This window comes from Mustela putorius, unplaced genomic scaffold, assembly GCF_011764305.1.
Source record: "Mustela putorius furo isolate JIRA1106 unplaced genomic scaffold, ASM1176430v1.1 tig00000487_pilon_pilon_pilon, whole genome shotgun sequence".
Lineage (NCBI taxonomy): Eukaryota > Metazoa > Chordata > Mammalia > Carnivora > Mustelidae > Mustela > Mustela putorius.
The window spans coordinates 3,890,693-3,914,851 of record NW_025421399.1 but is presented as its reverse complement, the minus strand read 5'-3'; the positions used below and the strand labels follow the sequence as shown (position 1 = coordinate 3,914,851).

The following is a 24,159-nucleotide window of genomic DNA, read 5'->3' as shown; positions in this document are numbered from 1 at the left end:
ACTAAGAATTTGCTCCAGGGGAGAACCTAATGGAGAGTTTAAGTGTAGTTGTCTGCCTGGCTGTAGCATGATTTATGTGAAACATCCTTCCTTTGGTATTCAACTTAAATATTTAACCACAAAAAAAAAAAAAAAAAAAAAAAAGAAAGAAAGAAAAAAAAAGAAGTTACCAGACATTTGAGCATGAGAAATCAGAAATGCATGCAGAATATGCACAGAGGCCCCAACCTCTCCTTTTACTGTCCCGACTACTGGTTGTTTTGAATGGTCGTTCCTTTTCTCCCTTGTTTTGGGGAAACCAAGAGTTATAGGAGATACTTAATAACACTTGTTGTTCCACTAGCTTGAATGAATGCCTTCTAATGAATCTCCGCTCTTCCCCATCAGTGAAATCTGTACTATCTGGTCCGTAGCTTAACTATGCATCTGATGAGTTGATTAATTGAAACAAAGAGATGACAACCTTCCTGGCATCTGCCGACATTGTAAATGAGGTGTACATGCCATTCATTCTAGATTATTTTCTTGAAAACCTGTTACCGCATTCCCCATTGGGAGCTCCAAGGTATAGACTCTGAAATAGTCGTTATTTTCCTGTTGAACACTTGGTATCACGTGCCTTTTCCCAGGGCGGGAACAGGGAATGTAATGAGGAAGGAGTGATCTGCACCCCCAAAGTCTACAGTGAGATTACTGTTTCACGATTCATTCATTCAACGCAAATGTACTCTAACCCCCGACATATCAATAGATCCAAACAGACAAAAATTCTGTCCTCCTGAAGGAAGACCAGCAATAAATACAATACTAAGTGAAGACAGTAAGTGAGTGAAGTATTTCCCATGTTAAAAGGTGATCCATCCTGGGAGGAAGAGAGCAGGATGAAGGGAACGGAAGAGGAGAGGTCTGCAGTTCTACAAGGTGGGGGCTGTGTGAGCCTCACTGAAGGGGTGACGGTCAAGCTATGCCATGACGTCAGGGGGAGAATCACGCGGTCGGTCATATAAGGGAGGAGCTTTCTAGGTGGAGGCAGTGCAGGAGTGACTTCTGTGGCCTGGGATGCTGCGCTAACAGCCACCAGGGCCAAGATGAATAAAACAGGGCTCTGTACACACAGGGAGCCGACAGGCTAGGAACAAGATTCAGACTTGCAGTTAAGGGCAGCCATAAAGCTGTGTAAGAACTGTGGTGGGTAGAATGTTTTGTTTTGTTTTGTTTTGTTTTTCCAACATCTCTGTGTTGAATAATACAAACAAAGTCAACATATGTGAAATTCTTCCCGTTATGTGACTGAGGCTAGGTAAGCAGGGGAGTAAAGCACGACTTCCTGGGAATGCTTCTTCACACCCCTGCCCAGAACTGGCCTCTCCCTCAGAAGCCTCTTGCTGAGGCCACTCACTCTCACCCCCCGCCCCGACTCTGAAAGGCGATGGTGGGTCTTTAGTTCAGACCTCCCGTGGGCCTTACTGGAACCCTAGTCAACTGAAGACTGGGGCTCTGCTCTCCCCTGAAAGTGAATCTTGGGAGAAGGCGCTCCCTGTGCATCATTAGGGTTAGGCTGTCAGGACCCTGGGCCGGGAGGAGAGAGATTTGCAGACACCCCACTGCTTGCCCACCCAACCTAACTAACCCTGACCTCACCTCGCGTTAGGGAGTCCTGACCTCCTACACAGGATGCTCTGTCGGGTTCCCTTCAAGACCCTTCATTCAAGCTTGCACCTCCTTTCATTCTCGCCTCCTCTGAATGACTCCCCTTCGCCAGCCTTCTCCGCCCCCTCGCCCCCAACAGCACTGTACTCTGACAGGTGGGTAGGATTTGTATCCCATTTTTATGATCGAAGTGGAGACAGGTACTCAGAAGTGAAATAATCTACCCCAAACCACACCGCTGTGAGGGACAGAGCCAGTCCTTTTGCTCCTGTACCAAGCCACCAATCCATCCGGAGACTTGTCGCTCCTCCTTTGCTGTCTGCCAGCCCTGCGCTTGCCTTAAAAAGGACATCATCGTGTGTGTGAGGTCTCTGGGGACGGGGTAGGGGGGTGCGAGGGAGGTGCAGATCCTTCCTGGGCGTGCTGACTTGGAGAGCTTGCATGTCGCTGTCCACCGGCCCCTAGACTGTCCTGCCCGGAGCTGCCAGGATCCTCTTTCTCTTCCTCACTCTTCTGCCTCCTCAAGAACCTTCTTTAGTTTCCTGTTGCTTTTTATATCAAATCTCCTTCCTTAATTAAGCATTTCGAGTCTTCCTTTCAGTGGCTGCCCACTCCCCTCTCTAAAAAGCCTTCGTTTTCAGCCTTGAACTCTCTGGTTCAGCTGCCTCCACCACCCACATAGGATTTAGTAGCATTAGGAGACCCTTCCCTTCTCCAGGACCTCCTCTGTGTCCGTGAGCCCCCGGTACTGCGGCAGTCTTCCTAGATGCCCCGACTCCAAGGAAACTGTCCCCTTGTGCCATTATAAATCTGTGTTTGCTGATGTGTTACTTGGTACTGGTCCCTGAATGTGCACTTGCTCTTCCCAGCTAAATTGTAATCACTTTGAGGGCACAAACCAAATCTCATAATTCCATAAATACCTGAACAGAATAAATTCTTGGTAATGATCTGACTAGTCTTCTACTTACTGGGTTTATAAATTCTTAACACTCTGAAAATCTTCTCTTTCAAAAAAACCCTCAGACTCTTAACAATCAGAAAATAAAGTTTAAGGCCCCGGCACTCAGCAGTTTTGAGTTGCACTTTTAAACTCACTTCTTAATCCATTTCAGGGTTCCCGATTGTTCCCGGTTAATTCTTCTTACTGAGGGTGTATTACACTTGCCCAGAATTGAATGATATGGAAAGAATGGCCTTTCTTTTACTGCATAACTGACTTTACTTTTGTTCACAGGTTAAAATCAGCCCTTCCATTCCACTGCAGTATTATATTGGTGGCATTTTTATTTAAGAAAAAAAAAAAAAAGCTTTCTTCCACATGAACTTTTGTTACAAATCAGTTTATTGGGGCCAATCAATGGGCAGGACCTATGAAAGGGTGTGGATTATCTGGTTAGTCCTTTGTGTGGCAAAAGGCTTAGATACTGCTTAGTACTTTGTTCATTCTTCATCATGTAAAGAAGTGTTTTTTTGAAGGATCAACACCTGACTGAGCCCTGCCTTTTTCATGGAAATGTTTTCACCTGAGTTGCTTCTTATGGCACTGAGAATTAGTTAACTAATACTTATTTAACCTTGGAACAATGTTTATCATAATCCGATTGGCAGATAATCATTTTATTTAGGCTCGTTTCTTTATTATATCAGGAACTAGCAAATCTCAGTAAAGAGTATGCTGGGAACAATTTCTTTTTTTCTCCTTCAAATAAGTTATCATTCTATTATTTTTCTTTCCATCAAGGGGCGTGTTTCCATGCTGTAGACTTAAGACTAGTAGCCACACATTAACGAGTTGGATTTCCCCTCTTGGGTTGAACTGTACTTTTATTTTTTAAAGCCAGCTTTCCTATTACGTGCTGCTGGCAGCTTTTCATCCAGAATGTTCTCCGGTATGATTTACCACATTAACACACTCAGAGTTGTTTTTTCATGATAAAGCTTCCTCATGAGCATTACCACTAATTAATAGACAAAATGACCCAGCACAATTTAATTATTTGGTAATGATTTTCGGTGTTTTCGTAAAGATGAGCTTTACAAGTCAAGGCCTGAACTTGCCTGGGTCGTGACCTCTCTGCAATGTTTGCAGTCTTGTTAAACAAGGAGTAGAGCAAAACATAAATTAGTGTTTCCATTATAAGTTGCTGTACGTTTCCCAGTCTTTCAACACTCCAAAGAGCATAGTCATGGTTAAACGTAAGAGAAAGTTTCACTTGGAAAATGGCAATTCCTGCTTTCTGGAGTGAGTAAGAAGCTTCTTCCTTAAGGCCTTTCTTCTAGGGCCAATGTGTGGCCCTCCTGGAGAGGAGACAAGATGAGGGAGTTTGAGTGTTGAGCTATAGAACACTAAAAACCTCAGGAAAAGGACTAGATGACAGTTGCCTTTCATTGTAATGAGGATGTACTAGCCTGTGTGGTGGCCCTTAGCATCTGGTAGCCTTCAGGGTTGTGTTCTAAGTTTAGAGATGGAATTTAGCGTGGAATGTTAAAGTACTACTCTTCTGTGATAGTAGAAATGTGTATATCTTTGTGTGTTTGTAATTACCCCGACTCCCCAGTTTTTGTTTTTATTATTCTGCCCTCAGACTTATGTATTTCCGCTCCTTCTGGCTTGGAATATCCTTCCCCTTCATCTTTCTAGTCAACCCACTCATTCCTTAAGACCCGCTTCCAGAAGAAGAACAGATGTTTCTCTGCCACATGTTCCCTCCCTCTACCGTGATGACCTGTGCATAATACCCCCCACCTGCCCATAATGCATCCTCATTACCTCTTTTGTAGCTGTCTCTCTCTATATATACAGGGTCTGTTCCAGATTCATCTAGGAGCTTGATAAAGGTCTGTTGATAATGTGTTTGATTTTTAGCTAGTTGAGTTCTTGAATGATAATAATGATTATCCTTCAGTCTGTATACTTCACAGGAATATTGTCCCATGGTCTTTGCAGAGTCATCTGTATGCCAGCCTCTAACTGTGCCAGAAGGTCTTGACTTTGCTTCTCTGATATGCCTTTGTTTTTGTTGGTTCATTTTCCATTATTGGCACAGTAGATGGACAAAAACAGTGGATAAGACTGAGGATGCATGATCTGCCTTATTGATAGTAGTGGTGTAATGTTTACAAAACCCAAACTGAAACTGTTTTGGCATCCGATCGTCAATTTCTTAACATCTTTTCCTGTGTTTATTTTAATTTTCACATAATAATTTATTATGATTCATTGATTTTCTTTTTTTTTTTTTAAAGATTTTATTTATTTATTTGACAGAAAGAGATCACACGTAGGCAGAGAGGCAGGCAGAGAGAGGGGAAAGCAGGCTCCCTGCGGAGCAGAGAGCCCGATGTGGGGCTCGATCCCAGGACTCTGGGATCATGACCTGAGCCGAAGGCAGAGGCTTTAACCCACTGAGCCACCCAAGCGCCCCTCTTTTTTTTTATTTTAAAGATTTTATTTGTTCATTTATTTGGAAGAGAGGTGGTAAGAGAGCACGAATGTGGGGAGAAGGAGAAGCAGGCTCCCTGCTCACGTGGGACTTGATCCCAGGACCCTGGGATCATGACCTGAGGTGAAGGCAGATGCTTAACTGACTGAGCCACTCAGGCACCCCTGTTTCTCATTTTAATATCCTGAGTTTCTAAGATCCATGAATAGGTTTAATGATTGTATTAAAGGCTTATCTTTGAAGTTAGCGTGTACGATAAATTTTATGACATAGTTTAGAATGCACTCCTTTCCTATTTTCCAAGTAAATGTTTTTTAAAGATTTTATTTGTTTATTTGAGAGAGAGACAGTGAGAGAGAGCATGAACGAGTAGAAGGTCAGAGAGCGAAGCAGACTCTCCATGGAGCTGGGAGCCTGATGCGGGACTCGATCCCGGGACTCCGGGATCATGACCTGAGCCGAAGGCAGTCGTCTAACCAACTAAGCCACCCAGGCATCCCCCAAGTAAACGTTTTTTAAAATGTGTTTTTCTTCATCAAGAACAGCAGTATACAGTTTTGGATTCTGGATATGGTTTCCATTCCTGGATCCATCATATATTAGTTATTCGACCTTCAACAAATTACTTGTATCTGTGAGATTCAATAGCTCCATCAGTAAAGTAGAGAGAATACAAGCACTTAATTCTCAGGATTATACGAACATGAAATGAGACGTCTCTCTCAAGAGATGCCATTCTGCAAATAGCAAATGGGAGTCTCTATATTGAATGGTGGGAGACCCAGATCCCTTTCCCCATCGACTCCCAGTATGCCGGAAACTAGGCTTTATAGCCTTCAGGAAGAAGACTGGAAGATTCTTTCCTGGGAAAAATGTACACATTCTGACCTTTGAAGGACCCCCAATCATCAGCCAAGTCTTATCTGATCATCCTGTAGTGAAGCCCTCAGACTAAGAGCTTCTAGTCACTAGGTTAGCTCTTAAATCTGAATAGTCATCCAGCAATCACCAGATCCTCGAGGGAAAGCTCCAGTGAACAAATAGGAAATAAAGGAACTCCAGGGAGACAGGACAAAGCAGAGAACCGAAGAAAACATTACAAAATCTGTAATATTCACACAAATCTAAAATAAGGTATCACACCCATTAAATACAATAAGACATAGTAAAAAAAAAAAAAGTTCAAGAAACAAGAAAGAGCTCTTAGAAATGAAAAAATATTATAGAAAGAACTTAATATAAAGATTGGAAGATAATGTTGATACTAACCCAAAAAGTATTTGAAAGAGAAAGGTAAAAACCAGGAGCCAAAAAAAAAAAGAAAGAAACTTAGTCGTAGTAGACCAGTATGCAACTAAAGGAGGTTTGGGGGCAGGGGGTAGAGGGGTATAACCCCCCCCCAAAAAAAAACCAAAAGCAAAACAGAAAAACACAGAAAATGAATGAAAAGAAATATCAAAGAAATAATCTAAGATTATTTCCTAAAACTGAATCACTTTTCAGGTTAGAAAGGACCCATCTAGCACCAGCAGAATGAGCAAAGACTTACCTCAAGGTGTGTGATTTTAAAATTATAGAATATAAAGGTAAGGAGAAGGTACTTTAAAATCAAAAAAAAAAAGAGAGAGAGAGAGACAATATCAGAATAGTATCAGTCTTCTAGCCAGCATCACTGAAAATGAAAAGACAATAGAATAATGCCTTCAAAATTCTGGAGGGAAAATTATTTTTAACCTTGTTCTCTGTGCCTAGCTGAACTCTCAGGTATTGAGTGGACAGTATAAATGGTGGAATAAAAGCATTTCCAGACATTCAAAATCTTTGTATTTTTACCTCCTGTGCACCCTCTCTCAGGAAGTTATTGAAGTAGGTGCACCGTGGAAAAGGGAATGAATGCAGACAGACCAAGATGCAGGGGATCTAACAGAAGAGAAGAAAGTTCTAGAACGGCAGCTATGCAGCAGCAATCCATCCAGACTCTCTGAGAATAGAGGGCTCCAGGAGGGGGATGTCTTAAACAAACAAACTTTAAAATTCCCTGACATGTTTGAATGTATTGAAAGGATATTCATGGTTGTGTTTGTTTGGGGATGAACTTGTAATTGGTACTTGGTCAACTAAGCTGAGGGTGAAAATGGCAGTTACTAAGTCTAATAAATACAAAATGTTTCCTAGGAAAGGAAATGTAATAGTGTATTACATAGCTTAGCTGTCAATCATATTTATATAATCATGATAAATACTGAATGTAGCTTAATTCAAAGACTATGAAATAACCACATTGGAAGAGAAGGACAAGAAAAGGGGCACAGGGTGGGGGGTTGTGAAAAAATAATATTAAATCCCCATCTTCAATAATAGGTGGTCAATAAAATTTAAAGCTTAAAACAAAGATCTAAAAATAGTGGTATAACCTTGTTATTTAAAGAAAAGGAGGTAAATACAAGAAGAAAAGCTTAAGTAAGAGTTTAAAATGATTGCCTTTGGAGAGAGGGAATCAGGAATGGTGGCATAGGACTGCTATAGGTTTTAAACATTTTTTGTATGTTTTGGGGTTAAAAACTGAAATTTTAAAATATTAAGTGACACCGTTATGTAAAGCACTTGGCACCCTACCTTTTACAGGTAAGTATTGCATAAATGTAAACAATTATTGTTAACCTACTCCTTTAAAATTTTTTTTTTATTTTAGAGAGAGAGGGTGTGAGCGGGAAGGGCAGACGGAGAGAAAAGCTCAAGCAGACTCCATGCTGAGTGCAGAGCCTGATGCAGGGGCTCTCTTGACTCTGAGATCAGAACCTGAGCCAAAACCAAGAGTCAGATGCTTAACTGACTATGCCCCCCCCAGGAGCCCCCATCCTGCTCCTTCTTAAAAGCATTATAAATCTTTGCTAAGTGGGTGATACAGACTTCCAGTTCATTCATTTCCCTTTTTCCAGTCCCCACCATACGTATACCATGTTGGCTGTCAGAAATGGATTACAGCATATAAGTCAGTATCTTTTTATTTGGCTTGTATGTCTCCCTGACTTACTTATCCATTATTTTATTGCCATCAATGACAAGAAGAAGCTGTTGCCTTTCTGAATCCTGTGCTTGCTACTTTCCTTTAGATTTTCACAAGGAAAATTCTGAATTTCTTTCTTTCTTTCTTTCTTTTTTTTTGGCCTAACCACCTGCATTTCTGCAGTTAAATAAATGCAGTTTCCTAACCAGTCTTATCCTGCATTTTAACACATTTTCTCCCTGTGATCAGGGCCGCAAGCTTCTTATCATCGGCACCACTAGCCGCAAAGATGTCCTTCAGGAGATGGAGATGCTCAATGCTTTCAGCACCACCATCCATGTGCCCAACATTGCCACAGGAGAACAGCTGTTGGAGGCTCTGGAGGTGAAAATGAGTCAACGGATTGCAAAGTGTCTGTTAGAAAGGAGTCGGGGTTGGGACTAATGCTAAGGAGGCATGGCAGACATTGCCCCCGGTGCCTGGTTTCTGTGCTAACCTGAAATAGGGCACCTGGGATATACCTTCAGTCATTTCAGGACTTCGAGGAAGAGATGAATGTTAGTGAAAATGAATGAATCTCCCATTCCTGGGTGTAGGCAGCACCCAGCCTGCCAAGAATGAATTACTCTGTGCCCACGAGGAGAGAGGCATGCAGATTACATGGGCCAGAAACTCAGAATGGGGGGAGGGGAGGGTAGAGTGGTAGAGTAATCAATATGTGGAAAACTTGGTCATTTGCAAATAGCTTTCCACTCATTTACTTGCATTTCATAAATTGGCACAGTGATTAAAACCTTAGAGACTTCAAAACTATAGAAGTTGAAAGGGACTGCTTTATTAACAAGTTCATAGTATGGAAATGTTTCCTTAAATTTTTTGAGGATGACAGAGTATAAATTATTAAAAAATGTAACCTTCATTAAACTCTTGATTAATATCAATGTACACAGGTGACTTGGTGAGATCTGGAAAAGATGTCATGTGTAGTGATTCATTCAGCAGTGGTAAAGGCTTCTTAAAATTCTCAAGACCCATGCAGTTGGAGCATACTCCAACAAAATAGAAATCATCTCTATGATAGATATCTCCAGATTACCTATGTGAGCAGCTCTTGGGCCGAGGTTGAGTAAGGTTTAAATTTAGTCTCTGCTTTGACACATGTTAAAATTTTTAACTGATGCTTACTATGGTTTGAAGTTATTTTTTTTTCTCCCTGCCCCCAGCAAACATATCTCTGAATTATAATGGAGGTCTCTAGGAAAACAGGATTTAGCATACCCGTTTTCACGTTCGTTAATTGTACCTAATGGGGTGAAGAAGGTCAGGTTGGATTTTAAAATAGGAGAAAACCCTGTCCATGTGAACCAGTCAGGTAGTTCTTACTGCACTGTTCTTTCAAGGATAAATGTGAGCATTAACTAATGTTGTTGATGCACTCACTACAAAAGTGCTTTTGTCCTTTTTATTGTTTTCATAGCTTTTGGGCAACTTCAAAGATAAGGAACGCACCACAATCTCGCAGCAAGTCAAAGGGAAGAAGGTCTGGATAGGCATCAAGAAGCTGCTGATGTTGATCGAGATGTCGCTCCAGGTAAGATGCTGCGTTCTCCCCAGGATGCAGACACAGGTGCTTTGCGACGTACCAAGAGGTTTTTATATGTCCTTTGCCAAGGTTTTGTTTTGTTTTGTTTTAAAGATTGTATTTTAAGTAATCTCCTTACCCAACGTGGGGCTCAAACCCATAACCCCAAGATCAAGAGTCACCTGCTTCACTGACCAAGCCAGCCAGGCACCCCTCCTTTGCTAAGGTGTTGCTTTTTGTTTTTGCTTTTTTAAGATTTTATTTATTTGTTTGACAGAGAAAGACACAGCAAGAGAGGGAACACGAGCAGGGGGAGTGGGAGAGAGAGAAGCCGGCTTCCCTCCGCATAGGGAGCCCAATGTGGAGCTTAATATGGGGCTGGATCCCAGGACCCTGGGATCATGACCTGAGCCGAAGGCAGATGCTTAATGACTGAGCCACCAAGGTGCTCCTTTTGCTAAGGCTTTAATTAGTTTGTTATAATTCTCTTATTTCTGTATTCAAGTTGCTATTAGTGGCCTGCTTCTAAGACCAAACAATTACTTTTCTAACTTCTTAAAATTCACAAATGGAAGAAAAGATTATAAAGTTACTTTCCATTTTAATTAGGGAATCATTAGATCTTAGAACTAGAAAGGGCTTCAAAGTGGCAATTGCTCTCCTGTCATCACTGCCTATCCCCATTTTAGAGATGAGGGTACTGAGTGTCCCACCAGTGGCCAGTGGGTTATCCACAATCACAGCCAATTATCGATGGAAGGAAGATGGCATCGTTGATCAGAGACTAGAAGCTACTGTGCCTTTAACGAAATGGGGCCTGGGAAACTGTTCTAAGGGACAAACTAATTGAATTGTACAGAGTAGACTTAGGGTGTCTGTCTTTCCCTCTGGCCGGGCTCCTCGAAATTTCAAACAAGCTACTATAGGGTTAAAGCATCCAGGATCACATAGAAGACCGAGCCCTAGGCCAGCCCCTGGGCAAAGACAGATGAAATTTCTCTGGAACTTTTTTACATCTCCTGGCAACTTACGTTTACCCTTTTGGGAACTCCACCCCTCCACGTGTCCATCCTGGGTCTTCCTGTCCTTATCTAGATAATAAATGTATTCCTGCCAAGTTTCGTGACTTCAGGAACCTTGGCTTTTACTCACTGTTTGAATCCATGGTCCCTGGAACAGAGCCGGACACACAGCCGGGTACTCCGTGAACTGTGGTCACCTGGGTCCATCCCAGTTCACTGCTGGACAGACTGGCCGCGCTCTTGGCATTTTGTGTCACTGCTCAGGCCTGCCCTCTTGGCCCTGTGAGCAGCGGGTGGCAGAAGTAAAGTTTCACTTCCACGGTTACACCAGAAACAGGCTCTTGGACCAATAACGAATGGAGAACGCAAAGTGAATGCTTTTTAATCTTTCCTGGTACCTTTATTTTAAAACAGAATTGTGGCTTTCAGAAACCTATAGTTGAATGTATGGAACATTCAGCCGGATTGAAATTTACTTATTTTCCACAACGAGTGGTAAATTGAAGTTACAGACTAATCCCTTGGCTTAGGATTATCCTTGGTAAAGGTGCATATACAGATGAATTAGCTCTTTGCTTGGGAAAAGATAAATCTGTCAAGATCGTCAACTCTACTCTTCATTTTTTTGGTTTCAGCATAATTTTTTTTTCAATAATTGCATAGGAGAAACTATGTGGGCTTTTCACTCCAGTCCCTACCCCTTCTTCCTTTGATGCCCGCGGGTCAGCGATCACCTCAATGCCTCTCGTGTGAGTGGGGCACTCTGGCCTCATCTTCAGCGACGGACACTTCATAGGCCTCTGAGTTTGAACCCCTTCTTGTCAAATGGATTTCGTGCAGCTGAGTGAATTCTCTTCAGATCTGCCTGAGAGAGACCAAGCCTAAGTGGAGAGGCATGTAGTTGAGCAGAATATAAGTCATGTTACCTCTCTGTTCACGATACACGATTCTGTTAAAACTTGCACAGTGCTGAGGATCTGCTCTGACTGGATGTCACCTGAGGGAATAAAGTCATTTATCTAGATTACTTTTTTCCTCCCTTTCTCTTGACTTTTAATTCCATAGCTACAGGCAAGTCAGTAAGTCGTTGCTCACACATATTAAATATATTTAATGGGCAAAGACCTGCAAGCACTGACTACAGCTGAGTTCCAGCCAGTTCCATTTTTTTTTTTTTTTAAAGAACTTGACAATTGATTCATATGTAATTCTATTCCCAAAGAAGGAAAATGTTTCTTTTGTTAGCTGTTCACACTTTTTCTTAGTCCTTTGTAGTCTGACCTCTTAACTTTGCTACATTTGAAACTTCTGTTCTATGTTTTTCTGGGATAGAAGAGAAGAAATCTTAAAAAAAAAAAAAATGTGGTGGGGGGGAATCTAGTTGCACATTTCCCCACAGCTGCACCGACATTTGAAAGCTCTCCCTGGAGGGCAGGGAGTTCCCTCTTGGGAAACAGACTCCTGCCCTGGAACATTTTTTAAAAGTTAGGTATGTTTCTTTCAATAAAAATTCATCTTGAGGAATTAAAGATGTGTTTCGTGATCATTTTTTAGATAACTTCACATCTCTGGAGGACCAGTGAGAACAAAATATAATTAAATAAATTAGTATAAACATGAATAAAAAGGAAAATGAATAGAGAAAATCAGTAATATCCTAAACTTGGCTCCCTGAACCAAAATTCCCCTATCTTCTCCCAGATTCAGAATGATGGGTTTTTTTTTCTTCTTTTTTGAAGATTTTATTTTTAAGTCATGTCTACACCCAACTTGGGGCTCAAACCCGCAAGATCAAGAGTCACATGCTCCCCAGCCTGAGCCAACCAGGCTCTGCTATCACGATGCTTTTTCTGCCACAGGAGACCCAGATTATCCAGCAGCCATGTTAGGGGAGTCACTCCACTCTTCATTATTTTTACTTTCAGAACCATTTTTTCATTAATTGCAAAGAAGAAACTGCATGGAAGACCAAGCCTAAGAAAAGCTAATGTGTCGATCATGAAAAGTTAATAAGCTACTTGTTAGTCATTTACTCAACCTCAGTTGGTTTAAGTTTGGTCTCACTTTCATGTGTTGGATGAATCCTGGGACTTGGATGCCCTTCAGCCCCATGTGAGCAGCCGCCATCTGGCCTCACACGTGTCCTCTCCGACTTGCTGCGTCCTCACACAGCGCCAGCTAAGGGGGCACTCTGCTGAGGTGCCTGGGAATGACCGGCTGGGTCGCTTGGAGCCTCGTGCACAGTGATTCTCTGTGCCGGGAAACCCCGTTCACTCCTGAATGATGTAATCTGCTTCGCTGTGTATCAGAATATTGGTCAGGGAGCAGGTAACGTATTTCTGTGACTCAGCAGGGCACTGGTGGGTGTATGAAACCGAGCATTTCCTTGGCATGAAGTGCATAGTTATTAGATGGTACCATTAACCCATGTTCTTTATTTCTGCTGATGTATTTAGATGGATCCTGAATACCGTGTGAGAAAATTCTTGGCCCTCTTAAGAGAAGAAGGCGCGTAAGTACACACAACGTTAGGGCCGTCCGCCAGACTTAGCCCTCTGCTCAATCCCGGTGCCTGTTCTAAGCGTTGCTCTCCAGTACATAAACATTTGAATTCTCAACCTCTCTTGGACAACTTTGTTTCCATTTATTAGCCTTCTTCACTGTGTTGTAGGTCTGAGAGACCAAGCAAGGAAGTTGGTTGTACTGTTGGTTTGCTCTCCTTGTCCTGCTTCGCAAAACTTCCTTGTCGCAATGCAGGAAAAAACTCGATGGTACATATTTATTGGAACCTGCTTTTAAATGCATGGGGCTACCACCGTTTTCTTTTGTGAAATGCTATTTTAATAGCAAATGCATAGTAAAAAAAATGTAGAAAACCCATTAAGAAGCTTTTAGTGATTTTGTGATAAATGGTTTTTCTGCACACCCTCATCTGCTTTTTCTGTTTCGGGTGTTTCTTTTTCAGTAGCCCCCTGGACTTTGAAAATGGACTCTTTGAACACGCACAGTGACCAAGGGACGTGACCACGGTGAAGAGTGAAGACGGCCTGGGACCTTCACTCAGCTTGCTCAAGATCCTAGACGAAGTGAAATGTTCCCTGCCTTCGACACGTGCTCACTCTGCATGATTAGTGCAATAAAACTCCCTTCCTTGTGCTTACTCGGTCCGTTTTGTGGAAGGTACACATTTGCTCTAGAACGCTCTGCTTACCTCTCTGTGCAAGCTAGGATGATTTCTTCTTCCTTGGTCCTGAAGTGCAGGAGTCGCTGCACTTGGGGGCGCTACACATTTCAAGCTCAGTACCACCCTCGCCACCCCAAACCTCTCAGTAAATGTAATGGTGTCGTAGGACAGCACCGGGCCTGTTAGAAGGAAGACTTTCTAGATGTAAACCAGGAGCAGTGACTTAGAGGTATGGGTTCAGAGGGATTATCTTACAGCTCGCCTGTAATAACACTAAAGCTACTTGGGTGTTTGGTTAAAAGTTCTCCCAGAAGACTGGTTGGTTATTTTCGCCTGAAGAAACAGGGCTTTGGATTTCTAAGATGTGGTTTGCAGTCATTTTCAGAGATGTTCCCAAGTTGTAGCCAGGAGATCTTTCTTAATAGAAAGTCCGAATACCACTGTGTTGGCCGTGGCATTCCCTCAGTGTTACTCATGTGCTCCGTGGCAAGAGATGTGGCGGCCGTGACCACGTGGTAGCTGTTGTTAACGACTTGGGAAAAACCTGTATGGAAAAAGCCTACACCCCTGAACAGAAAGGAGTCATTAAAATAAAGTCCTCTTATAAACCTCAGCACTAATTAGTGTCCAGGTCTAAATGGGAAAACACAATATTAGAGGCATATATTAGAGGCATATTACTAGTATCACCATTTTTCTTTTTCCTCAGCTTAATGACTTAGAATTTATTCTTCCTTTATTTTAAACCCTCTGTGCTATCCAGCATCGAAATAAAACACTATTCTCCAGAAGAAACCATTTTCTAGCCCTCACCCTGAGACTTTTTAACATCCATTCCAGTGCGTTTAACACAATTCCTTACCCTTCCACACGCTCCTTACAAGGCGAAGGAGCACCAGTGGTTTGTCTGATAACTGAGTTCGAAGGAACAGGTCAGGTCATCATATCGGTGAGGAGACTTAGGAAGCGCACCACTGTCTCCCCACCGCGGCTTCGAATGCAGGGACGAGCAGTCAGCAGCCACCTGAAGGTGCCTCATGCCGCCCGTGCGGCTTGTGGCCACAGTGGCACTTGGGTGTAGCTGTCATTTGTGCCCATGGTAGAAGGCGAATTATCTCCAGATCCTGCCATCTGTATATTTTTGGTTGACTTCCGTGTCCTAGCTACTTCGTTTTGGGTTTTCACCCCTAGCTTATTTTGTGGCTTTTTAAAAAGTAGATTTTGTATTGTGTAATTCTGTGATCCCTGATGGCCAGTACCCCGGGTCCCCTGATCTGTTGTGCTTGCCTCTCTTCTCCTCCCAGGAAAGCCACACACATTGTATTAACTGATGGCTCTCGTTAAATGATCTTTATGTCTTTGTGTTTTGTCCAAAACTATATTGAAAGATATATATTGTTTCATGCAAATGAAGGAATGCAATAAAGAGTACCTATCCTCGACAACATCCTGTAGACCATGTTTTGTACAAAACGACACGTAACTGATAGGAACGTGTGAAGAAGAGCGGGGGCTCCGGAAAGCCCCTCCTTGTCTTAACGAGCCTAAGGAGATGGAGGATTTTTATTTAAAAATCTCTGGGTTTCATTATTTAGGAAGCATACTCCGTTGAAAAGAGAAACATATCAATAACGTATTTTCAGGAGTTAATGCACAACAAGAACCTTCATACTTATTTTGCTTATTTTCGCCTTATTAAAACACTGAAGCAGACCAAAGCCGTAAATGGGTTAGTAATAATCCAGAAAGAAAAATTGTTTCTCAATTAGAGTTCCTCCTTTGAAATGTGCAAACCGAGGGATTTAAACACTCTCAGTGGGATTTCTTCACATGGTTCATTTTTGGAATCCTTTTTGCATTTTTCTGAGCTGTCGGATCTCAGCCTAAAAGCCCGATGCTTAGAGTTGGATGAGGGTAGGACGAAAGGCAGCTCAGAGAATCAGCAAGGCTCAGTGCAAAGAGGTCATCTCCCCAGGAGTTGTCCACACCTCCTAGGAGGACCCCGGGGCCACCCTGGGTCCTGCATAACCTTGGGAAGGTAGGGTCTTGAAGCTGTCCCAGTGCACTTCAAAGCTGCCCTGGGCAGAGGGTGAGAGAGTGTACGACGTCACAGGCCTAGCCACAAAGCAAAGGAGACCGGCAGCTGCTGCTTTAGATTTCTTCCTATATGGATGCACTGTGAACAGGCTAGTTTTTGTCAGAAGATATAATTAAAACCTCAGAAAAGGAGGTTATCTCATCCTTTCCGTATTTGTACATCTTCACTGAAATACCTTCAAAACTATATAACCGAGCAGACCCTGGGTGGCTGTCGGTTGAGCATCTGCCTTCGGCTCAGGTCATGATCTCAGGGTCCTGGGATGGAGTCCCATATCGGGGCTCCCTGCTCGGCGGGGAGCCTGTTTCTCCCCTTCTGTTCCTCCCCCTGCTTGTTCTCTCTCTCCCTCAAGTAAATAAAATCTTTAAAAATAAATATATAGCAGAAAAACTATAATGGTGGCTAGAATCTGAACACGGTTTGCTTTAAAGCTGTCTTTCCATGTCCTAAAAATTACGGTGAATAGCCTCTGGTTTAAGTTTCAACAGCAAGTCACGGAGTAGATTTGAGTGTGTAATAATCCAATCCTGGTCAACAGACCTGTTGACGCACTGAGTCAGCATAAAACAACCAAGCCAGGCCAAGCACAGAAGACAGAAGCGAGACTTCCCCATCCCTTGCCTGGCCACCTGATTCATAAACCTTTTCAAAGACGACGCCGGGGAAGGTGTGGATAAAAGTTCAAAAAAGCAGGTCAGTTTCAGAAGTTATTGCAAAATGATCTAGAGTTTCTCCTCCACCGGCAAGCAGTGCCAGGACCGGGCCGTGGAGCCGAGCCACGGAGGGCGTGTGCTGTGCGGACACCGGGACAGGACGACACTCCACAGGGTGCCTGTGATGGGCAGGAATCCCAAGCTGTGAAGGCAGCATTTGCAAGGGGGACTCAAGTTTGAAATTTCCCCTCCATAATGTACATGAGGGAACATACAGTCTCTCCACACAACCAACTTAGTCACACTCTCTCGGGAGTATCAGATTAATGGTAAGGTCATTCTTTGCCTCCTTAAGAGTTCTCTGTCAAGCTAAGAGAAGCGACGGTATAGCCATCATCATTTTGCTGCATTGACTTTCCTCATCTGTGTGTCGATCAGCCACAGCTTCCATGTCCATCTATATACCCAGGGCTGGCGTGGATGTACCACTGGATCCGTCTAGAATCACCTACCCATCATCCCTCCCCCTGCTTTCCTCCGCCTTTCCTTTGCCTTTATTTGTACCCCGACTCCCGAGCCTTGAACTCACGAACGTTCTCTCCTGCTTTTTTCACATTCTTTCCAAGCTACTGCTTGAAAAGAGATCTTCCCACGATATTGTTTCTTTCTTTTGGGTCTTTTTTTTTTTTAAAGCTTCCTCTTATTAGTATTCATACTTATGGAGAAATTGAATGTTCAAGCACTGTAATCAACTGTTCTCTTTAATCATAGAATATGATTAATCATAGAAAGGATTGCAAATGGCCTTGGTAAGTATGAACAGGGACCATTTAAATTTTTGGCAATCTTATAGGTAAAAAAAAAAAAAAAAGAAAGAAAGAAAAGAAAAGTACTCAGGATATTGGGAGAGACAAGTATTAGTTTTATGCCGGAGCAAAGTACAAGGTGAGCCAGGCTGTGAGATACGGAGATTTCTGTCTACGCTCCATGTCCAATAACTTATGCAGCCAGCACAACCATTTTTTGTGGTTTAAACTTTTCAGGGACTAAACACAGACACATCAGGGGCACAATAAAGTTCATGAACTTCTAGTCGCCGTTCCTAATTAAGGTTCGAGGTCTGAATGGAGCACAAGGCAGCCCAGCGCCAGCACCCAGGGCAGGCTGCTTTATTTTTATGTTGTTTTTGTCTCTGCAGTGAGATGAGTAAGATTTGCTCCTGATAAAGGTAAATCAGGAGAAAGAGAAAGAAAAGGAAAGCGTTTTAGCTGTGCCACATCAACCGAAGGTGACATTTTATGGGTCGGTGTGAAGACCAAAGGGCGGTCTATTGTCATAAAACCGAGTTATTGCCCCTCATCATCGAGAGAGCATCGCTTGCGAACTTCAGGTGAGTCCTTTTGAAGCAGCAGTCTGAGAAGAGAACGCCCCTCCCACAGCGTGCCCACTGCTGGGTCCTTTCTGCCCAACCTCCAACAATAACACCTGTCCCAGGCCACCCGGAGGCCAAGGCAGACCATTTCTTCTTCCAGACCGACCTACCCTTTCTATAGCCAAGCTAGCAGGAGGGGAAGCCACTTCCAGTCAGGTTTCATTTTCAATAGAGCAAATCCTATTTTCCCAATAAATGGAGTTGAAAACATCGGTGAGGAAAGGATTAACCAACCCCGTGGGCTGCTGGCCTTGTGCCACATCTTTTGAGTGTCTGTGACATTCATTTGTGCAGTGGAAATGCTAGTCTATGAAAGGAATTACTGCCCAAACCGCTTACTTCCAAACCTAGGAATTACTTGTCAGATGTTGACTTAGAACAAGGTAAGCCTGTACGAAAGTCCTATAGTAGATGAGACCCACTATCCATGATGTCTGAGATGATCCTGCTTAGAGAACAGAGGAAATGGCTTTATTCTGGACCACTCACTTCAGGGTGCAAGTTGAGGCCACCACATCCAGAAATCGGATATTCGCAACCTCCTGAGCGTTAATCTGGAAACCCCACACATTGTACAATGTATCCATTTCAAGTTTACCTTCTCTTTAATGACTTAACAGAAAAAAACTGCATGATGAAATAGATTTTCTCCAAATATATATATATTTATATAATATATAATCTTAGTTAACTCAAAGGTATATACATTGTATAATAAATAATATTTATAAAAAGAGACTTTTTGAATATAAAATCAAAAAGATCAACAACTTCTACAACTTTTTACAAAACTTTGGATACAGCAGGTCGGTAGGAAGTTTCGGTTGGATACTATTACCTGACTACTACAATGTGCTCAGTGTACTATTATTAAATAATTACTTGTCAGCTACTTGAATACGCCCCAGAAACATGACTTTATCACTTTTAATATAGAATACATAGATATGAAAAGACTGTTCTGAACATTTGTATCCGTTCTGCTGAAATAATTCTCACATAAAGCAAGCATTATCCGGTTGACATGATTGAAAACTTTTCAGTCTAAAGTGAGATGGGGAGGGGCATTTCGGACTCTCCGGACTGGGGATGGGGACGTGTATCTGTAGCCGGGCTCGTTGCCCGCAGATTCCAGAGTGCGGGCATGGCTTCTAGACGGTCTTGGCAAGCCTGCCTGAGTGGAGCAGGAAGATCACTTGACCCAGCAGCTGAGGTCAGTGTTAGACCAAAGAGAGAAGAGAGTAAAGAAAGGAAGAAACATCTCTTTTCCCGTCCCTACCCCTGCCGCCTCTCTTCTTCCTGATTCTCCCTAAGACAGAGCTGTGGCCTGGGTTCGTGCTGTCCGGTCCGCTGGCCTCTCCGTTCAGGACTCTTGAGAGGACCTGGTGGAGCACGGGGAGCTCAGCGGAGAGAGAGGTTTTACCGGAGGGAGCAAGTGACTGCTTGCCCGCCTTCGAACACCCCCTCCAGATCCTGGGGAACTGCGTGGACTGGCGGGCTCTCTGCGCACAGGTGAGGCCGGCAGGTGTGTGTTAAAGAACTCTGCGCTTCTCTTTTACCCGCACGGGCCAAAGGAGGGAAAGGAGGCCGGAAGACAGGTCTTTATCAGAGAGGGAACTAAGGAGCCGTGTTATTCTCCCTAGCTACAAGTCACCAAGTTGGAACATCAGGAATCGGCTGCTGCTCTGACTCTGACCCTTTGTCTGATTTCTACCCAGGCACCCTAGACTCCCCAGCTGCTCTCCCGGGCGTTGTTTGGGTGGGGAATCTGCCAGTGAGCAGGGCCGGGAGGGAGTGAATGGCCCCTTCTAAAGATACCGCTTCTTTCTTTAGGAAGCCCATTGGAGCTGCAGAAGGCTCACCACCCCCTAAACATAACCTATTTACATCGGTTCATCCAAAAAAAAAAAAAAGCCCCAAGCCCTGCCCTGCATTCCTGGTAGAGAGCGCGGAAGGGGAGCAGGAGACCGGGAGCTGGGACTGCGGTTCACAAGGGCCTCGCGTGCGGAACAGCGCTGCCGAGGAAGCGAGACTGAGAACAAGACACAGCCGCTCTTCCAACAGCCTGCCAGGCCACCCAGCGCTCCTGGTGCTTCAGGACTCCCAAGCCCAACCTCCAACCCGACAATTGCTTTGGGCCTCCCTCCCACTGGATCCTAGCTAACCCTATGGCTTTCGTGAGAATGTGGAGGTCTATCAGATCTGAGCAGGAGGAGACAGAGAAAAGGAGACTGCTGGGCTCTGTCCTACTTCATAACGCCCACCGCACAGGCATCTTGCATGGCACCAGGAGACGCCGTCTGGAAACAGAATCTTGCCCCAGCCGAGGTCTTCACCACCAGGCAGAGAGCTCACGGCAGCCCAGCCTGTTCTGTCGGAGTAGAATTTTTTTTTCCATTTTTATTTTCTTTAACATGTGCAAAGATAAGCCTGGGGTCTGTTCCTATCAGACCCTGGAGAACTAAAAAGAAAGCCCCTTCGTTAAAAACCACACACCATCCACAGCAGGGTGAGAAACTTAAGAGAGAGGGGGAGGGAGGCCTCCCCGGCAGCGGGCAGCTCGGGTCCAGGTCATTTACCGCACGGGCGTCTGGCAACAGTCCGGGTTCCTGGCTGCCTGGTGCTGAGGGCTGCGCCCGGCTCCAGGTCCTGCTTTCCCATGGGACTTCGGTGAATCTGCCCAGCCACACACTTCACCCGTTCCCAGTGCCCTTTGGAAAACAAAGAGGGAGAATCAGACCTGTAATCCCTTTCTCGGAGGAACCGCCCATTGGGGTGCCGAGATTAGAGGCTGCGGAGGGGAGAGCTCGTTTCTCCTGTACTCGGGGGCAAGGGGGAACTCAAGGGGCTTTCCTGCGCCCCCTCCTCGGCTCTGGGGGCCTGCTGCTGAGGGAGAGTGCGGGATTTAAACAGGATCAGGAGGGCTTGGGCCACCACTGACTGGGACCCAAACCCTACCTGCCCCACCTTCTGGCCAGGAGCTCGGACAGAGACCCCCAGGCAGGAGTCCACCTTGTAGAGCGACTGAAGGCCTCTCCGGTCCAGGGCCCCATTCCCCGCTAGAGTTGACGTGGGCACTGTGCTTTTCTGTCCCACCAGTGGCTTAATAATGAGCCGTCTACACAGGAGCACGGCTATTTAATTAACTATGAATAATTCCTTCCCAGGGGAGCACCAGTGTGTACCTCTTACTCATTTATGTATTTACATCTCACCAAGGACTAGAGGCCCAAAGCACTTTCATGGGCATTCCCAACCAACCTCCCATTCCCGGGCTGTGGACAGGGCCAGTGGAAGAGTATTACACTAGGGCAGAACCGGAGCCTCAGCAAGACTAAGCGGACACGTCCCAAGGTTTTGTGGCAAGTTAGTGACAGATCCAGCACTTGGGGCCAGCCAGACCCCCTGCCTCTTGTCCAGAGAGAGCCCCTTCGCAACAAGGAAGATGCCTGGTCCCTGCAAGGTAGGCAATCGGCCATTAGCATGAGACACTGGACAGAAGCCACAGGCAATGGAAAAGGTGTTTTCCCCACCAGGGAAGGACTGGGAATCTCCCCGTGGCATAAAGCCGTTTTGACTGGGGCTCCCCACTGAGTGTGTGGAAGGCATATGTCCCTGTCAGCCTGTCTCCAAGGCTCCCATGTTGCCTGCAGTGTCTTTGTGGATGAAGGGAGGAGAGAGGTAACCGGGTCTCAGCCAGTCTGGGGCCTGTGGTTCAAGACCAAGCACCATGCCTGGAGAACGTCAATCACGGAGGTCAGCTCTGCCTGGTCCCGGGAATCTTTGCTGCCTCCTTGGACCATGAACCAGGCCCAGCCCCGGGGCTATCCAGCCTCTGGTCCACACAACCACCCCTCTGTTCTCAGATGAGGGAACTGGGGCGCAGAGAGGCTCCCCAGCCTGCCCCACATCACTCAACAAGTTGAAAATGTGTCCAAAGGGCACCATGTGGGGAGAGTCCTCCACTTGTCCCAGAGCAAGGGCTCCAGAGTGCCCAGAGCAGAAGGGCTCGGGGCCCTGATCTGCCTAAATAAGGCATCTGAGACCATGTGTCTAAGACTGGAGAAAATAGCACTGTCCTTCAGAAATGGGAGCAAAGAGAGCTGAGGATGTATTAATTCCTCCTAGGATCAGCACTAATTACACGGGTGGCAGGCAGGAGAGTTTTCCAGAGACTCCCTCCGCTGGTTGGCAGATGGCTTCTCTTGGCGGCCTCCCCCAACCCTGCCCTGAGAGAGGAGGCGCCAGAACACCTACTGCTTCTACAGCCCCAGCAAGACCCACACGGGAAGTTCAAGGTCCCTATCCTAGCAATGGGTCCGCCATTAGTGCTCTGGCATCCTAATTCCCCTTCAGCTGCCCCCCAGTCCTGCTTGGGGACCCCACACGGGCTCCGGCCACAGTGGCCACGCTACACTGAGCCCATGAATGCATTCATATTCGTGGATTTTTTTCTCTGTGAGAAGCAGGAAATGAAACTCGCCCAGGTGATGTCACCCTCACGTCTCAGCTCTCTTGACGGCAGTTATCACTCCCAATTAGTATCAGATTCGGACAAGCATTCACTTCTGGTAGCTCCCTGGGGCCTCATGAAACTTCCTTTAGGCTCCCGACGCCCCGGAACGGGTGAGGAAACTAGACTTCGGGCTTCCGGGGCCAGTACCTGGCAGAGCTGGGCCACCTGCGTCCCCTCTCCACCGGCCACACGGCGCCCACTCAGACACGAACAAAGCCATGCCTCCGGCTGCCTTTCTGGACCCTGTCCCTGCCAGGTCCTAACTCGAGCTCCACTGAGGGGCCTCCCAGAGGGACTCACCCAGAGCTGTCCCCAGGATGTGGGGGCCTCCACACCGCAGAGAGGCCCGACCCCATCCCCAGGCCCACACAGTGTGGACCGGAGCCACCAGCTCCGAGGTGCCCTCCGTGGAGCTGTGTGACCCGGTGGGGTGCTCGCTCCTGCCCTGCTCCAGGGGGATAACCCAGGCAGGTTTATTCTTCACAATGAACCAAGCAAGGTATGTTCTTCACAATGAACCAAGCACGGTCCCCATGGCTCCTCCAGGGAGGAAGATAGATAAGGAGGCAGATCTATAAAAACTCTCTTGTTGGGGTCCCCCAGCTGGCAGGTGGTGGCTGTTGGACCAGGGCTCACGCCTTTATATACTAGGCTCCTTCTCAGGTAGAGAAAAGGGAGAGAGGGCACAGTGGCCTCGGACCTTCCAGCTCCCAGACTCCAGGACCACCTTACATCAGTCCTGACCTATGCTGGGGACCGATGGCTCCAAGGGCCAGGCACCGTGTCTCCCACGCAGGCCACCTCTTGGAAGCTTGGGAACATAACCCACTGGCCTTTGATCCCTTGATTACTCACCACCACCACTCTGAACTTGAATCCCTCCTCCTCCTCCCCATCCCCTTCCATAAACTCGGTGAGAGCGCCCCCGCTCCACCCAAGCTTTAGATCTGTCAGGATATGGGCTGATACACCGCTTCCCCCACCCACCTCCTCAAGGTCAGTAGGATTTATGCTTGTGCAAAAACTTGCCCTCAAAGTTCAGGGTGGATGCAAAATGACTCTGCCCCGGGGTGAAAGAGAGAGGATCTTTGGCCTATTATTTCAACTATTTCAACCCCCTCGTTTTAGGGTAAGAAAACTGAGGCCCATGGAAATGAAATAACAGGAACTTAGGGACTTTCTGGAACAGGGCAGAGTTGAGACCAGAAGTCAGGTGTCCTGGCTTCCAGCCCCCCAATATCCCTCCTCTGGCTCAGCCTCCAGATGCTCAGTAATGATGGCCAGTGGCCATGCAAACACCAGACCTGGCTCATAATTTAGTAACTTGTATACAAACATTAGTCAATTTCATGCAGTCTTGCGTGCACATGCTCAGCTGGTATCCGTACTTTGCGTAATCCACCCAAAGCTGCCCAGGGACCATCCCCACAGATGCTCAAGGAAATCCTGGCTTCCTGCTTCGGCCGTGGAAACTTGGGTGTCTTGGGACAGCTCAGAAAGAGAAGTGGATTAGTCAGGAAGAGGAGCTGGGAGAAAAGGGTCCCTGTCCCAAGGCCCTGCAGCCGCCCC

At 45.5% G+C, this 24,159-nt stretch overlaps 2 protein-coding genes across 3 annotated transcripts in view; one reads left to right on the top strand and one right to left on the bottom strand.

The window, feature by feature from the left end:
- The window catches only part of NSF (N-ethylmaleimide sensitive factor, vesicle fusing ATPase), a 151,383-nt gene extending 136,047 nt beyond the window's left edge, over positions 1–15,336 (top strand). Inside the window, exons 18-21 of the mRNA XM_004772448.2 lie at positions 8,353–8,487; positions 9,581–9,694; positions 13,164–13,219; positions 13,673–15,336. Coding sequence (XP_004772505.1) covers positions 8,353–8,487; positions 9,581–9,694; positions 13,164–13,219; positions 13,673–13,718 — 351 coding nt within the window. The 3' untranslated portion in view covers positions 13,719–15,336. The remainder of the gene's footprint in view (positions 1–8,352; positions 8,488–9,580; positions 9,695–13,163; positions 13,220–13,672) is intronic.
- Positions 15,337–18,657: 3,321 nt separating this feature from the next.
- Positions 18,658–24,159, bottom strand: part of WNT3 (Wnt family member 3) — a 47,459-nt gene continuing 41,957 nt past the window's right edge. The window contains exon 5 of one of the 2 annotated variants that reach the window (XM_004772450.2): positions 18,658–20,785. The gene's annotated coding sequence lies outside the window, so the exon portion shown is untranslated. The other variant, XM_045080827.1, reaches the window with a different exon arrangement.